Genomic DNA, 16,315 nt, shown 5'->3' with positions numbered 1-16,315 from the left:
TTGAGTGTTGAGTGTGGAACCAAGCAAATGAAGTCTTTGACAGCTTCAGTCTTTTCTCCGTTTATCAGGATGTTATTTATTGGGCCAGTGTTTGCTTTTTTTCCATACTGAGGTGCAAACCATACTGAAGACTATGGTCTTTGACCTTCATCAGTAAGTATTTTAAGTCCTCTTCACTTCCAGCAAGGAAGGTTGTATCATCTGCATATCACAGGCTGTTAATGAGCCTTCCTCTAATCCTGATGCCACATTTTTCTTATAAAATCTAATTTCTTGGATTATTTGTTCAGCATACAGATTGAATAAGTATGGTGAAAGGATACAACCTTGGCACACACTTTTCCTGGTTTTAAACCATTCAGTATCCTCTTGCTCTGTTCAAACAACTGCCTCTTGATCTATGTACAGGTTCCCCATGAGCACAATCGCGTATTTCAGAATACCTATTCATCACTTGGTTAAGATCCAAAGAATCGAATGCCTTTGCATCGTCAATAAAGCACAAGTGAATATCCTGCCTTCAGCCAGGCTCCATCTGGTATCAGCAATGATATCTGTAGTTTCAGGTCCTCTTCTGAATGTGGCTTGAATTTCTGGCAATTCCCTGTCACTATGCTGCTGCAGCCATTTTTGGATTATCTTCAACAAAATTGTACTTGCATATGATATTAATGATATTGTTCAATGATTTCTGCATTCAGTTGGGTCACTTCTCTTTGGAATTGGCACAAATATGGATTTCTTCCTGTCAGTTGGCCTGGTAACTGTCTTCCAAATGTCTTGGTATAAATGAGTGAGTGCCTCCAGTGCCACATCAGTTTGTTGAAAGGTTTAAAGTTGTATTCCGTCAATTCCTGGAGCCTTGTTTTTGCCAATGCCTTCAGTACAGCTTGGATTTATTTCTTCCTTCAGGACCCCCAGTTCTTGATCGTACGCTACCTTTTGAAGTGGTTAAACATCAACCATTTCCTTTTGGTACAGTGACTCTGTGTGTTCCTTCCATCTTCTCTTCATGCTTTCTGTGTCGTTGAATATTTTGCCCATTGTTGTGAAGTGCCGTCAAGTCAGTTGTGACTCATAGTGATTCTGTATAGGGTTTCCAAGGAGCAGCTGGTGATCTTGAACCACTGATCTTATGGTCCAAACCAATCTTGCAGTTCTGCACATTAAGCCACCCAGCCACACCAGGACTGCATTTTGGCCATGTTGTTGTTGTTGTTGTTGTGAAGTGCCGTCAAGTCAGTTCTGACCAATAGCGACCCTGTATAGGGTTTCCGAGGAGCAGCGGGTGACCTTGAACCACCGACCTTGCATTTCAAATGGCTTTGCAGTCTGGCGCATTAACCCACAGCGCCACACCAGGACTCCATTTTGGCCATTGAACCCCTCAATGTTGCAAGTCAAGGTTTGAGTGTTCTGTTCAGTTCCTTCAATTTGAAAAATGCTGAACATGTTCTTCCCTTTTAATTTGATGGCAGATTGATGAGATTTGTCAACAGAGTGCAGGAACCATATTAAAGACACTGGTAGGAACCCCTTGTGACTAGCAATCTAAACTGTACATACTAATACGAATACCAATGTATTCACACACATACATACTACGGCAATGTCATACCTTTCGGAAGACTATTTCGTTTCCCACCCCACAAACTGCGTATCCAAACCCACTGCCGAGTCTGACCCATGGCGGACCCTGCAGACAAGTCAGAACTGCTCCATGGGGTATCTGGAAGCACACGGCCTCATGAGACTCAGCTGAGCTTTAGAGGGGCTCTAGGTAGACCGTCTCAGCCAAGTGACCTGCACGGTCAACACCAGTAAGGCGGCAGATGCGGCCCTAGGCGCACCGTCTCCCGGTCTCGAGAATGCCTGTCGGAACAGAACGGCACTGGGAACAGTCTAGGTTCGGGCTCCTGTTTGTGGGGGAGCTGGCTAGATGCATGCTAGGACGGCTTCCCTTCAAAGGCTCTGGGGCGCCTGGGTCTGCCCATATCTACTGGCGGGCATCTCCACCCCAGAAGTGGGGTCCAGGACTCCCCGATGCCTACGGCCACCCGCGCCGGGGGTCAGTGTCACATGTCCTTTCAGACCGGCTTTGGGCTGCGGGGCTGCAGCACGCCCCTCCGCTCGGCCCTGGCCTCCGCTCGGTCCACCCTGCGCGTGTCCAAGCACCGCCCACTGCACTAGGCTCTGCAGTCTCGGCCTCGGGGCGCGCTGCCCTCTGGTGGCCGCCAAGGGGCGACGTGCAGGCGCTTCAAGTCCGCAGCGCGCACGAGCGCGCCCTCTAGGGGCCCTACCAGGAACAGCGGACTCTTCGCGGCTGGCCAGAGGTCACTGAGGCTGGGGTCCCTGAGTCCGCGCCGCTCGTATCTGAGACTACTGCCTGACTTTACTACTGGGGGTTCACTCGCGTCAGGCGGAGTGTGAAGTGTGTGTGTGTGAGGGGGGCTACATGATCTCAACTAACCCCGCCTGCAAACCTCAGGCAGCTGTGTTTCCTTCTCGATTTACAGATAAGTAAACAGAGGCACCCCCATCCACTGCCCTCTAGTAAGATTCATGTCCTACTGCTCCTTCGGGTTTCCGAGGCTGTAAATCTTTACGGAAGCGGACAGCCTCGTTTTTCTTTTGTGCTGACCTGACCTTATCCCACTGTACCACCAGCGTTCATTCAGCTGAGGCCCAGAGGGGCCACCCTGGTCCTACCTACTCCCAGCCTTGCCCCGTCTCACACGTGGTGGGATGACATGCGTGCAATCCAGGGAGCCCGTGGCCAAGAGCTGGCCCTGCATAAATCCACATGGCCACGTGTAGGAGGGTGTCCCTCCATGCGGTGCCTGCTGACCGGAGGCCCTAGCCCCAAGGCGGCTCCCCAGACCTCAGGGTGAGCAGACTTGCTGGGGGTTTGGCTCATGTGTCCCCAGGACCAGCCAGCGGGGACACATGAGCACATTTCTGATGTCTGTCAAGGCCAGGGCCTGCTGCATCACCTAGTGCCCAGTGAGGCAGGCCCCAGCTCCCAGAAAAGAGTGGACAGCGCTATCCACAACACCCCAGGGGCCCGGGGTCAGTGAACCCAGCTGGGCCCAGACAGATCTGAGAAGGTGTTAGCCTCTGGTCTAACACCCTGCCCTGGGTGGGGTCTCAACCTTGCCGCTGCCAAGGAGTCCTCTGGGGTCAACTCTGCTGCTGGCTGGAGAGGTGGGCAGGCGGCCTGCTGTCACGGTGAGGCCAGTGGGACAGTCCAAGCTGAGCCCAAGGAGCAGAGTGAGTTCAGGAGACCCTGACCCACTATGTGAGCCCCACACCTGTGAACAGAGGGACCCGAGGGGAACGTGGCTGGTATGGATATGGTGGGAGTACCAGGAGCTGGAAGCGGCCAGGGCAAATCGTTTCTAGTCTTGCAGGAGCACAGCTTGGGCACACCTGACTTTGGACTTTGGGCCTCCGATTGTGAGTAAAGCAATTCGTGCTTTAAGCCCCCTAGTCTGTAGCAGCCAATTGGGTGCATGGGACTCCCCCTCACATGACTCCACTACCTGCCCAGGCCCTTGGGCCCTTTAATAGGACACCATCTGTTAGGGTCTGAAGTGCCCTCCAGAACGTATGTTGGCGTCCTGACCTCATAACTGTGACGGGACATTGTGTGGGCTGTTATTGGTGAACATGGGGTCACAGTGGATCAGGTGGGCCTTGACCCTTCTGAGTGGGTACTTTGAACAGAGAAGAAGAGAGAAGAGACAGACTGACAGACAGAGGTTGCCAGGTTAGGGTAGAATGCTGCAGCTGCCAGCCCAGGAGCACTGAGGACCACCACAGCTGGTGCAGATGCTGAATTTAGACCCCAGCCTCCAGACAGTCTGTATCTATTTGTGGTCATTTATAACAGCAATCCTAGGGAAGTATACGGTGTCTTTGTTTCCGTTACTAAAATCGAGGCATAAAATGACAAACTCCAGGTCAGGCAACACTAATTGTAGATCTTGGGGTGGAGGGCGTCACAGAAAACCCACACACAGTGGGTCCTAGGCATTGCCAGGGACGTGCCATGGCGCTGTCAAGAACAGATACTAATTAAAGACACACAGAAACAGCCATGATTCAGCTAAAAAACAAAAAAAGATTTTAGCAGCCAATGAAAACAGGCTTCCCTGGGTGACACACATGGTTAAGTGCTGTACTTCTAGCAGAAAGGTTGGTGGTTCAAACCAACCCAGTGTCTTGGAAGACAGGGCTGATAATCAGCTTCTGAAAGGTCCCAGCCTTGAAACCCTGGACAGCGGTCTACTCTGCACACACAAGATTCGTTTCCTGGCACACGCATCTGTGTTGTTAGAAGTGCTGCCTCAGGCACAGCCGAGTGGACAGTGGGCAGGTGTGGACTGAGCCTGGGACCAGTAGCTTTCCTGGCTTCACTCTCTCTCCATTCTCTGCAGGGCACATGGCTTTGGTTCCTTCTAGGGGTTTCACAAAGTGCATGGAAAAATGGAATGAAAAGACCATGGCATTTTTCCACAAACTTTTGAAGCCCCCTTGTAATGATAGAAACAGTGGGTCCAGAAAGATATGTCCACGTTCTAACCCCTGGAACCTGAGCTTGGGAAAGGGAACCACTGCAGGTGTAAACAGGCTGGGGACGAGGCCATCCTGGTTCTTAACTGGAGATTTCAGTGCAGTGACACAGAGATGGATAGGGAGATGACCATGTGATTGCATAGGCAGAGATGGGAGTGAAATGGTACAAGCCCAGGGTTGCTGGAAGACAGCCGGGGACAGATGATCCCTCAGGGCTTACCCAGGAACCAGCCCTGCGGACACCCTGACGTCAGACTTCTGGCTCCACAATAAATAAACCGTGTTGTCCCAGGTGCCTCAGTTTGCGGGACTTCTTTAGGGCTGCCACCACTCGACGCCCTTTTGATCTCACCCCAGGCTAGCCACTTGAAGATTCAGACTGTTCCCAGGCCCCCAGTCCATCCCTGATCAAGTCCTTAGACATGCGTGTCCTGTGACAGCCGAGGGGCACACCTGTCCGACCCCCAGACAGCACAGGAAAAGCTGAATGAACAAGGAGAGTCACCATCCCGTCTCCCGTTAAAAGGGAGCTGGGCCTAGAACACATCGTACGCCTTTGCTTCTACACTGTGTTTGTCTCGACTTCATTAACAATGCAGAGATGCTGTCTTACAGAAAAGGACACAGCTTAACACGGTGGCTGTACTGGCTGACGTGGGGACAAGTGTTTGCAATGTGCCGTCCTCTCCATGGTGGGCAGGCAGCTCTGTGTTCCTGAAGTGCCCAGGGCAGAGGTAGTCGGAAGAAGAAGGGTCAGTGAGGTAAGTCCCATTTACAGACGATGAAACGGAGGCAGTGCCGTGTCTGGTCTGCACTGGTCCGGCTTCATCAGCGCAGAGCTGGGATCTGGGCTGTTTCTGGGTGCAGGGCTGAATCTGGACTTATCAGAGTCTTGCGGGGTGAGGGTGAGATGGGGGAACAAGGCTACTGCTTGTTCCTGATTGATCGGTTTGAACCTGTAGCTAGTTTCTCCCAACAAGGAAATCCAGGTGTCTCAGTGTGAAGGAGTTTCAAGAGATGGGGTCAGACCCCTCTCGAGTGTCCACACATTTCCAGCATAAGGTTTGTGGTTCCCTACAAGGGATGTCGGGCTTGCCTGAGGGGTCTCACACGAGTCTGTGGTATTGACTAACCCTAACCAAAGCCCTGGTGGTTGGCTCCTGGCATGAGCTGGGGCCTGGGCTGATCTTGAGATGGTGTAGGTAACATTCTGAGGTAAAACCCACACCCGCACGATACATTCTCCCTCACAAGGTTTGTGTAAAAACACAGAAAATGAAGTTATTCCTGGAGGCGGGCCAGGCATCTGCTCCACACAGAGCGGCTGCCAGCTGCCCACAGTGCCCGGCAGACCTGGAGCCTCTGCCAAAGCTGCTAATCACTGGGCAGCCTCTGCAGCCAAGAAAGGCCATGAGCAAGAGGCCACACTGTCTCCCACGCGCTGTCTCCCACGTGCTTGCCTGGAAGCGTCACCTCTACCCTGGAGACAATGTCATCTTCCCTGGGATATCTGTGCCATGGGGCAGCCTGGCTGGTGGGGCTCACAGAGGGAATGGCCCCAGAATATGAATCCAGTAGTGGACCTTCTAGAAAGATCTCTGGCTGGCGGCACCCTTAGTGGAAGGGGCGCCCGGGCTGCTGGCCCTGACTCCTCTGCCCACCAGTCTCTCTGTAGGTACACAGGACTCCCTGATCAGTCACTTTGGGGTGCATGAGGAGCCCCATGAGCCCAGCAGGGGTCCCAGAAGATGGCCCCCAATCTGCTGCTTTGGCTCACAGTGACCTTGTAGAACAATCCCCTAGGGTTTCCAAGGTGGCAAACTTTCTAGAAAGTCTTTTCTTCCCTGAGTTACTGGGTGAGTTCACACCACCAACCTTTCAGTCAGCAGCCCAAGTGCTCCATTGTTTGCACCCCCAAATCCATTCCTACTCCCAGTTTCCATAAAGCACCCAGTATAACTGTCCCACAGGGTTCCAAAGCTGTACACTTGTATGGAAACAGACTTCTTCTGCGGTCACCCTCGGTGGGTTTGAACCACCCGCCTCTCTGTTAGCAGTCAAGCTCCTTAACCACTGCACCACCAGGGCTTTCTGGCACATGGCCTGGTCGGGGAACCAAAAATCAGCCCAAGAGCGCTGTGGGAGACTTGATCTCTTCTGAGTCCTTGTAACTCGTGAGCTTGGTGAGGTCTGTCTTTGTGGCCCGCACTGTCCACTCCTTGTGCATTCGGGATATTTTCTGCCTGGAATGGTCAGTGGCCAGCACGTAGATGATTGGGTCAGCCACGCTGTTGACTGTTGACAAGCACAGGAACACCACCGACACTGTGTACAGACGGGCCTCGAAGGCACACATGGTGGCCTGGTCTTCACTGTAGTAGGAGAAGGCGATGGCTTTGATGAGGAGCACCAGGTGGTAGGGAGCAAAGCAGACCAGGAAAATGAGGACGATGGCCACTGCAAAGTGCTTCACCTTGGCCTTTTGGGCAGCACTCAAGCCTCTGCTCAGCCTGGTGCTTCTGATGATTTGGTGGTTGGTGAAGCCGATGATGAAGAAAGGGATGGCGAACCCAAAGGCAAACCTAGAGTAGTGGTACCTAGCGATCACGCTGTCCATCGGTGCCTCGTAGCAGGTGGCTTGCTCTGTCATGTAAAATAATGGGACGTGGATCACCCCCACGAGGAGGAAGACACATACAGAGATGAAGATGGCGGTCTTCTGGTGACGGCGGCCTCGGCTCTCTAGAGCGTACACCACTGCCACGAATCGGTCACAGGAGATGCAACACAGGAAGAGGATGCTGACGTAGATGTTGCAGAAGAAGATGTAGGCTGTCACCTTGCAGGCCTGGAGGCCCAGCGTCCAGCGGTGCTGGTTCTGGATGTAGGTGACCCAGAGTGGTAGGGTGCTGATATAGAGCAGCTCACAGAACGCTAAGCAGAAGAGGTATATGGCCAGCACGTTGCCCTGAAGCACCTGCAGCAGCGTCAGCCACGCCGTCAGGAGGTTGGCTGGGAGGCCCAGTGCACACACGGCGCTGTACACCACCACCAGGAACACTCGGCTCTCCTCAAAGGAATCATTGGAGAACTTGGCACAGGTGCTGTTTTCTGAAAAACAGAGACAAGAGTGAGGATGGGGTCCCTGGAACCCACTTGGAAGAGACTTCACAGAGACAAGAGAGGGGAAGAAGACCTGTGGTGGATTGCCAGATTCCAGGAGGATTTTTTTAGGTGATTGTTCGGCCATCATGGACAGAGAACTCAGGAGTGTCAGTTTCCAAGAAGGTGCACGTATGGTGCCTGGTGGGCAGAACTCTAGCCCATGGCCAGTCTCATGCTCTAGTTTGTAACGGTATCAATGGAGACAGGGATGGTGAGCCCGATGGCCAACCTCGAGAGGGAATGCTTACCCTCTTGTTGTTGACTGATTGTCCCTCTACGTAAATTCTCGAGTCTCAAGTTAGGCACCCCTCTGCCCTCTTCCACTGCCTTCGATACTTCTACACTACCCCACCCCGGATTGTGCATCAGACCCCGTTCAGATACTGACCCCTCCTGATCATTTTGCCCATTCAAGCTATCAGTTCCTGAGAAAATGATCAACATCTGCTTTGTGGTGAGTTTACCCACTTCTCCTTGCACATCTGTCAAGGTTGCATTATATATTTGAGCTATTGTTAGTGAGCATACAAGTTACAAATGGTTCTGTTTTCCAGGTGAATTTACCCTTTTATCCACGACAAATTGGAGAGAAATGGCTTCACGTTCATTGTCAAAAAGAACATTTCAAGATCATTCCTGACGTACAATGCAGTTAGTGGCAGGATAACATTCATATGCCTACAAGGAAGACCTGAATCCTTCTGTGATGCTAACTGCAAGGTTGGTGGTTCAAACCCACCAGTCACTACTTGGAAACCCTATCCAGGGTCTCTATGAGTCAGAACTGACTTGATGGCACTTAACAATAGCCAGAATAACAACAGCAACAAGGAAGGCCAGTTAATAAAGTTATACACTAACCGCTAATGCCAAAGAGAAAGAAACTGAAGATTTTTACCAACTTCTTTATTCTGAAATTGATCAAACCTGCAGTTAAAATGTATTGGTAATTACCAGTGGTTGGAATGCAAGGGGAAAATGACGGTAGTTGGAAAATATGGTCTTTATGATAGGACTGATACCAGAGATCACATGATTGAATTTTACACAACCAACCTCTTCATTGGTCCTGTTATGTTTTTACAAAAACATAGATAGCAAATATATATCATCTGTCAGTTGTCCATGCTCATGTTGCGTGTAGCTGCAATGCTGGAAGCTATGCCACTGAGATTTGAAATACCGGCAGGGTCACCCACGGTGGACGGGTTTCGGTAGAGCTTCCAGACTAAGACGGACTAGAAGGAAGGAGAGGTGGACTACATCTGATTGTTTAGCCACTGAAAACCTTATGAATAGCAGTGGACCACCAGATATAATGCTGGAAGGTGAGTCCCTCAGGTTGGAAGTCACTCAAAATACGACTGGGAAAGAACCATCTCCTTAAAGTAGAGTGGGCAGTGATAACACGAGTGGAGTAAAGATTTCGGGACCTTCATTTGCTGATGAGGCACAACTCGAGATAGGAAGAAACAGAAGCAAACACCCATTAATAATTGAAATGTTGTTGTTATTGTAAGGTGCCGTCCAGTTGGTACCAACTCATAGCAACCCTATGCACAGCAGAACTAAACATTGCCCAGTCCTGTGCCAACCTCACAATCATTGCTACACTTGAGCCCATTGCTGCTGCCACTGTGCCAATCCATCTTGTTGGGGGTCTTTCTCTCTTTTTCACTGACCCTCCACTTTACAAACATGATGTTCTTCTCCAGGGACTGGTCCCTCTTGGTAATATGTCTGAAGTATGAGAGAGGAAGTCTTGTCATCCTGGCTTCTAAAGAGCATTCTGGCTGCACTCCTCCCAACACAGATTGGTTTGTTCTTTTGGCAGTCAGTGGTACTTTTATATTCTCCTCCAACACCATAACTTAAATGCATCAATTCTACGGCCTTCCTTATTCACTGTCCAACTCTCACAGGCATATGAAGCTATTGAAAATACTATGGTTTGGGTCAGGCTCACCTTAGTCCTCAAACTGACATCTTTACTCTTGAAGACTTTAAAGAGGTCTTGTGCAGCAGATTTGTCCAAAGCAATACGTCACTTGATTTCTTGATTGTTGCTTCCCTGAGTGTTGATGGTTGATCGAGCAAAATGAAGTCTTTGATAACTACAACCTTGTCTCCATTTATCATGATGGTATTTATTGGTCCAGTGGTGAGGATATTTTGTTTTCTTTACATTGAGGTGCAACCTGTACTGAAGGCTGTGGTCTTTGATCGTAAGTATTTTAAGTCTTCTTCACTTTCAGCAAGCAAGGTTGTATCATCTGCATATCACAGACTGTTAATGTGTCTTCCTCCAATGCTGATTCCATGTTCCTTTTCATATAATCTAGCGTCTCAAATTATTTGCTTAGTATACAAATTGAATAAGTATCGTAAAATAATATAACCTTGGTGCACACTTTTCCTAACTTTAAACCATTCAATTAAATGAAACCTAGAATGTATGAAGTATGAATCTAGGAAAATTGGAAGTTGTCAAAAAGTGGAACACATAAAGATCACTGTCCCAGACACTACTGTGCTGAAATGGACTGGTCATTTCAGTGGCCGTTTTGAATTTGATAATTATATTGTTTACTCTGCCAGGAATGACAAATTCAAGGGCATGGCACAGCATTAATCATCAAAAAGAACATTTGAAGACCTATCTTGAAGTATAGCACTGTCTGTAATAGGATAATATGCATATGCTACAAGAAATACCAGTTAATTACGATAGAATGAATGTAAAACTAATGTTCTCCCATGTAAACTATCACATAATTCACAATAAAATATTTAAGAAAAAAAAAAGAAAAGAAATACCAGTTAATACCACTATTCTTCAACTGTATGTACCAACCACTGCAGCCAATGATGGCGAAATTAAAGAATTCTTCAAGGAGTTTTGGTGTGGCACTGTAGGATAAGCACTGGACTGCAAGGTTGGCAGTTCAAACTCACCAGCCACTCCTTGGAAACCCTATACAGGGTCATTGTGGGTCAGAACTGACTCAACAGCACTTTACAGCAATAACAACAGTAGCTTCTTCAGTCTGAAATTGATCAAGCACCCAATAAAGATGTATTGATAATTACAGCTGATTGGAATGCGAAGGTTGGAAACAAAGAGGAAAGACCAGTAGTTGGAAAATATGGTTTTGGTGATAGAAATGATGCTGAAGATTACAGATAGAATTTTGCAAGACCAATAACTTCTTCATTGCAAATTAAATTAACTTAAACAACATAAAAGGTGATTACACACATCACCAGATGGAATATACAGGAATAAAGTTGACTACTTCTGTGGGAAGAGATGGTGGAAAAGCTCTATATCATCAGCCAAAAGAAAGCCAGAAACAGACTATGGAACAGACCATCAATTGCTCAAATGCAAGTTTCGGCTGAAAGTGAAGAAAATTAAAACAAGTCCATGTTACCCAAAATATAATCTTGAACATATTCCAATTGAATTTAGAAATAATCTCAAGAAAAGATCTGATACATCAGACACTAATGACAGAAGACAAGAAGAGCTTGTGGGATGATGACTTCAAGAACATTATACAGGGGAAAGCGAAAGTTCATTAAAAAGACCGCAAAGAAAAAAAAGGCCAACTGGGCTGTCAGAAGAGACTCTGAAACTTTGCAGTGTAGAGATGCTAAAATGAATGGAAGAAATGAAGACGTCAAAGAGCTTGCAAAATATGTTGACAACAAACCGTTCTTCCCACAACCCTCTCGACTCCTCTGTGGGGCATGATCATCTGTTCCAATGGCCACACGGAACTCAAACACCACACTAGCAGGGTTTTTCAGGGAAGTGAACTGCTTACAATGGTGCTGGTAGTGGTAGTGTTGTTGTTATGTGCCATCGAGTCGGTTCTTATTCAAAGCAACCCTGTATAGGGTTTCCAACGCAGGAAATCTTTATGGGAGTGGTTGTTTCTGTTGTTAAGTACTATGGAGTTGGTTCCGATTCATAGTGACCCTGTGCAGGGTTTCTGAGGCTGAAAATCTTTACGGGAGCAGAACTGCCGACCTTGAGGTTAGCAGCCCAATTCGTAACCACTACGCTACCAGAGCTCCTTAGAAAACCTCATCTTTGTCCCATGAAGCAGCTGGGAGATTTGAACAGCGGACCTTGAGGTTAATAGCCCAACATGTAACCGCTCTGATACCAGAGCTCTGTAGCAGGTTCCAGTTCAGGGTTATCAGAAGTGCTCAGGGCACAGTTGTTCCAGTCAGCTGTTGGTAAATGCCCACAGGACACAGCACTCAGCCTGAAGGCACTGGGCCCCAGCTCCCCCATTTAGGGCCTGGAGGGAGCCCACTCTACAAGCAAGCTACCCACCCTACCCGGAGTCCCTCAGCTTTACTTGCTCCGTGGACTGGGAAGCCCACCGCTCTGCCTCGTGCTCTGGATCTTGGTTCTGCTGCCGCTGCTCCTCTGCCCCTCCTCCGGTGTCACAGCTCTCTGTCCCTAGATCGAGGAGGTTCAGTGCACAAGGATCTCAGGGTCCAAAGGACAGGCTCCACTCCTGGTTCTTCTTCTGTGATCGTAATGATATGCCCCTCCTGTTTCCAAGATGGCTGGTTTTAAACCCATGCTAGAGTTTTAAATTTTTACAATTACAATGAACTCTGCATTAACATCCACAGCTGAGTAATGTTATCCTATCAGCATCCTCTTCTGCTTTCTCTTTCCCAGACAAAGCAGGGCAGAAACATTGTTTGGTGGGAGTTACAGACTATGGCTGGAAGAGATATTAGACAATTCGCTCACTATGCCACAGAGCTGAGCAGAAAAATTAACAGAGTAGCTTGAAAAGACAAAGTCAAGTTTTTGTAATGAAATGTGCAAAGACCTGGATTTAGAAAACCAAAAGGAAAGAACACTTTCAGCATTTCTCAAGTTAAAAGAACTGAAGAAAAAATTCAAGCTTTGACTTGAACTATTGAAGGAGTCTATGGACAAAATGTTGAAGGATGCAGAAAGCATCAAAAGAAGATGGAAAGAATACACAGAGTCACTGTACCAAAGAGAAATGGTCGATGTTTAACCATTTCAAGAGGTAGCATCTGATCAAGAACTGGCTGTACTGAAGGAAGAAATCCAACTGCACTGAAGACATCAGTGAAAATCAAGACTCCGGGAACTGAGGGAATACAAGTCGAAATCTTTCAACAAAGTGATGCCACACTGGAGGCACTCACTCATCTATGCCAAAAAATTTGGAAGGCCAACCAATTGGAAGAGATTCATATTTGTTCCCATTCCAAAGAGAGGTGACTCAATGGAATGTGGAAATCATCTAGCAACATCATTAATATCACATGAAAGTAAAATTTTGCTGAAGATAATTTAAAACTGGCTGTAATGGTACATCGACAGGGAACTGACAGCAATTCAAGCTGGATTCAGAAGAGGATATGGAGCTGAAGAAATCATTGCTGACATCAGGTGGACCTGGGTGAAAATAGAGAATACCAGAAAGATATTTACTTGTACTTTATTGACTATACAAAAGCTTTCAACTGTGTGGATCATGAAAAGCTATGAATAACATTCAAAAAATGTTATTAAGTGTTAACACACTTAATTGTGTTCATGAGGAACCTGTACATAGACCAAGAGGCAGTTGTTCAAACAGAACAGGGGAACAGTGCATGACTTAAAATCAGGAAAGGTGTGTGCCAGGGTTGAATTCTTTCACCATATTTATTCAATCTGTGTGCTGAGCAAATAATCTGAGAAGCCAGGTTATATGAAGAAGAATATGGCATTGGGATTGGAGGAAGACTCATTTACAACCTGTGATATGCAGATGACACAACCTTGCTTGCTGAACATGAAAAGGACTTAAAATACTTACTGATGGAGATCAAAGACCACAGTGTTCAGTATGGATTATACCTCACTGTGAAGAAAATAAAAATCCTTACACTTGGGTCAATAAATAACATTACGTTAAATAGAGAAAAGATTGATGTTATCAAAGACTTCATTTTGCTTGAATCCACAATCAACACTCATGGAAGCAGCAGTCAAGACATCATATGAAAGTAAAATTTAGGCAAATCTACTGTACAAGACCACCTTAAATTGTTCAAGAGCAAAGATGTCAGTTTGAAAACCAAGGTGTGCCTGACCCAAGCCATAGTATTTTCAATAGCCTCATATGCATGTGAAAGCTGAACAGTGAATGAGGAAGACCACAGAAGAATTGATGCCTTTGAGTTACGGTGTTGGAGGAGAATATTGAACGTGACATGGACTTCCAGAAGCACAAGCAAATCTGTCTTGGAAGAAGGCTCCCTTGAAGCCAGGATGATAAGACTTCTTCTCTCTCACTTTGGACATGTTAGGCGGTAACAGTCTCTGCAGAAGGACATCACGCTTGGTAAAGTGGAGGGTCAGCAAAAGAGAGGAAGACCCTCAGTGAGATGGATTGGCATAGGGGCAGCAGCAATGGGCTCAAGCAGAACAATGGTGAGGGTGTCGCATGTCCGGGCAGTGTTGTGTTGTGTTGTGTTGTGTTGTGCATAGGGTCACTATGAGTCAGGACCAATTCAACAACACCTAACAACAACAGCAACATACTTAAGTTCACATATTTTGGCTCTTGTGGGCTTGTTTTAATTTTCCTCACGCTCGTTAGAAGTGAGGATGGAGACGCTGTGTCTAATGCACTCTAGACATGTTATCAGGAGGGACCAGTCCCTCCCGATGTCCAAGAGGTCCTGGAGAGGGACAGCTTGCTTGGTTAGTGAAAAAGAGGAAGACCTTCTATGAGATGGGCTGGTACAGGGACTATAACCATGTACAACCAAGATTGTGATGCTAATGCAGGACCCGAGAGGGTTGGTTTCTGTTGTGTAGAGGGCCCAACAACAACAACAGCGACATCTACGTTATGATGCTCTTCATCTGTGTGGCCTCCCAAAGATGGCCATGCCCTGAGATTATGTTTGGTTCCATCACAGAGGAGAAGAAAGGTCATAGATGGAACTAAAGCGCCTCTTAGCCCCATGCTGTTGGTAAGTGTTGGTGAGTCGGTTCTGACTCATAGCAGCCCTGTATAGGGGTTCCGAGCAGCAGCTGGTGGGTTTGAACTGTCGATCTTGTGACTCACAGTCCAGTGCTGATCTTACAGTGCCACACTAGGAGTTCCCTGTTGTTGTTTTAAGTGACTTCAAGTTGGTTCCAACTCACAGTGACCCTGTATAGGATTTCCAAGGAGCACCTGGTGAGCTTGAACCACCAATCCTACATTCAAACCAAGCTTACAGTCCCGCGCATTAACCCGCAGCACCAAGCCAGGACGCCCCGGAATCAGTCTAAGGGCCACTTGGCACCCCCTTTGGCTGCAGTCCTAGGCTGCTACTTGGTGTTGACTCATCAGGAAGCTGTGGTCAGACACAAGCTCTGTGCCTGCCCAAGTGACAGATTGGGGTTTTTTTCGGGTTCTCCAGCTGCAGACCCACCCAGCAGTGTACTCTGTAGGATACGACCTGAGAAGGGACAGTCTTAATTGCATGCTGGCTTTACAGGGCTTCTCCTGGACAACACCCCTGAGCCTGTGGACCCATCTGGGTCACGACAGTCCCCTGGCTGTTACTTACAGAGAAGCAGGAATGTGGGGATCGGTTTCACTGTGGACAGTATGCATTAAATCACATCTGCTCCTTGGATTAGGCTGGGACATCATCTCCCAACCATAGAAACCACCCACACCACCTGCCTGCTGCCCCCGTGACTCCCACTAACTGGCAGATAGCAGTCAGCATGCCCTGGATGCTGGTCACCTTGAGTGGCTTTGGCCGGCTGCCCAGGGCAGCCACGTGCAACCTCTCAGGACCCTTGTCAGAGAATGTCAGTGGAGTAACAGGTTCACCCCGGTGGGAAAGGGCTGCGGAGCCCACCAGACAGCTGCTGCTTTCTATGAGGGGCTTCTTGTCCCAAGTGGCTCCTGGGTGCCCTCAGGCACCTTCCAGACCACCCCATTTACAGACAAAACTTCTAAGTTCTGTGCCAGCAACTGGGCTGTGACGTGCAAGCGGGTTGTAGAGAAAGAATTAGGGGCCACAGTGATGGTTCTCGGGGAGCTCCCTGGGTCCCCCAGCACAACCCCCACCCTGTGGCCTGGAAACTCTGTGGGAGGTCCCCCATCCATCCCCCACTTCTTCCAGCCCAGGGAGTGGCCCCCAGCCCGTGCCCGCTTAAGGCAACACAGAATGCCCAGTGCTAGCCAGGACAAACACTGTCCAGTGCTTTGCCATCCCGTGGTGAAGCCCCAGCACCCTGGATGTGTGGTGACCACCTGCTCCACCACCTGCAGCTCCCCATGGGTAAACGTCATGTCCAGGTCTGCCAGAAAAGAGCCATTGGGGTGGACAGAGTCCCCAGAGAAGGGGAGGAGGCAGCCTACCACCAGGAGGCAGATTCACATGTCTGTGGTCAGCAAGGCTCAGGGGCTCTCCCAAGCAATGGGATACTATCCACAGCAGATGGCCACCTGAGACCTCTGACTGTCCCCTCACTCCCATCCCTGGGCATTTCCAGCATTTCTCCAAA

General features: G+C 48.5%; 1 protein-coding gene across 1 annotated transcript; it reads right to left on the bottom strand.

The window, feature by feature from the left end:
- Nucleotides 1-6,700: 6,700 nt before the first annotated feature.
- On the bottom strand, nt 6,701-16,100 carry GPR132 (G protein-coupled receptor 132). The gene is made up of 3 exons (XM_006839597.1): nt 15,729-16,100; nt 15,483-15,600; nt 6,701-7,689 (listed from the first exon to the last, which is right to left on the bottom strand). The coding sequence occupies exons 1-3, from the start codon at nt 16,098-16,100 to the stop codon at nt 6,701-6,703; spliced, it is 1,479 nt and encodes a 492-aa protein (XP_006839660.1).
- Between the last annotated feature and the right edge of the window lie 215 nt (nt 16,101-16,315).

This window comes from Chrysochloris asiatica, unplaced genomic scaffold (genome assembly GCF_000296735.1).
Source record: "Chrysochloris asiatica unplaced genomic scaffold, ChrAsi1.0 scaffold00025, whole genome shotgun sequence".
In the NCBI taxonomy this organism is placed as follows: domain Eukaryota; kingdom Metazoa; phylum Chordata; class Mammalia; order Afrosoricida; family Chrysochloridae; genus Chrysochloris; species Chrysochloris asiatica.
The sequence above is the reverse complement of the archived record's forward strand: the minus strand, read 5'-3'. Positions and strand labels throughout refer to the sequence as shown.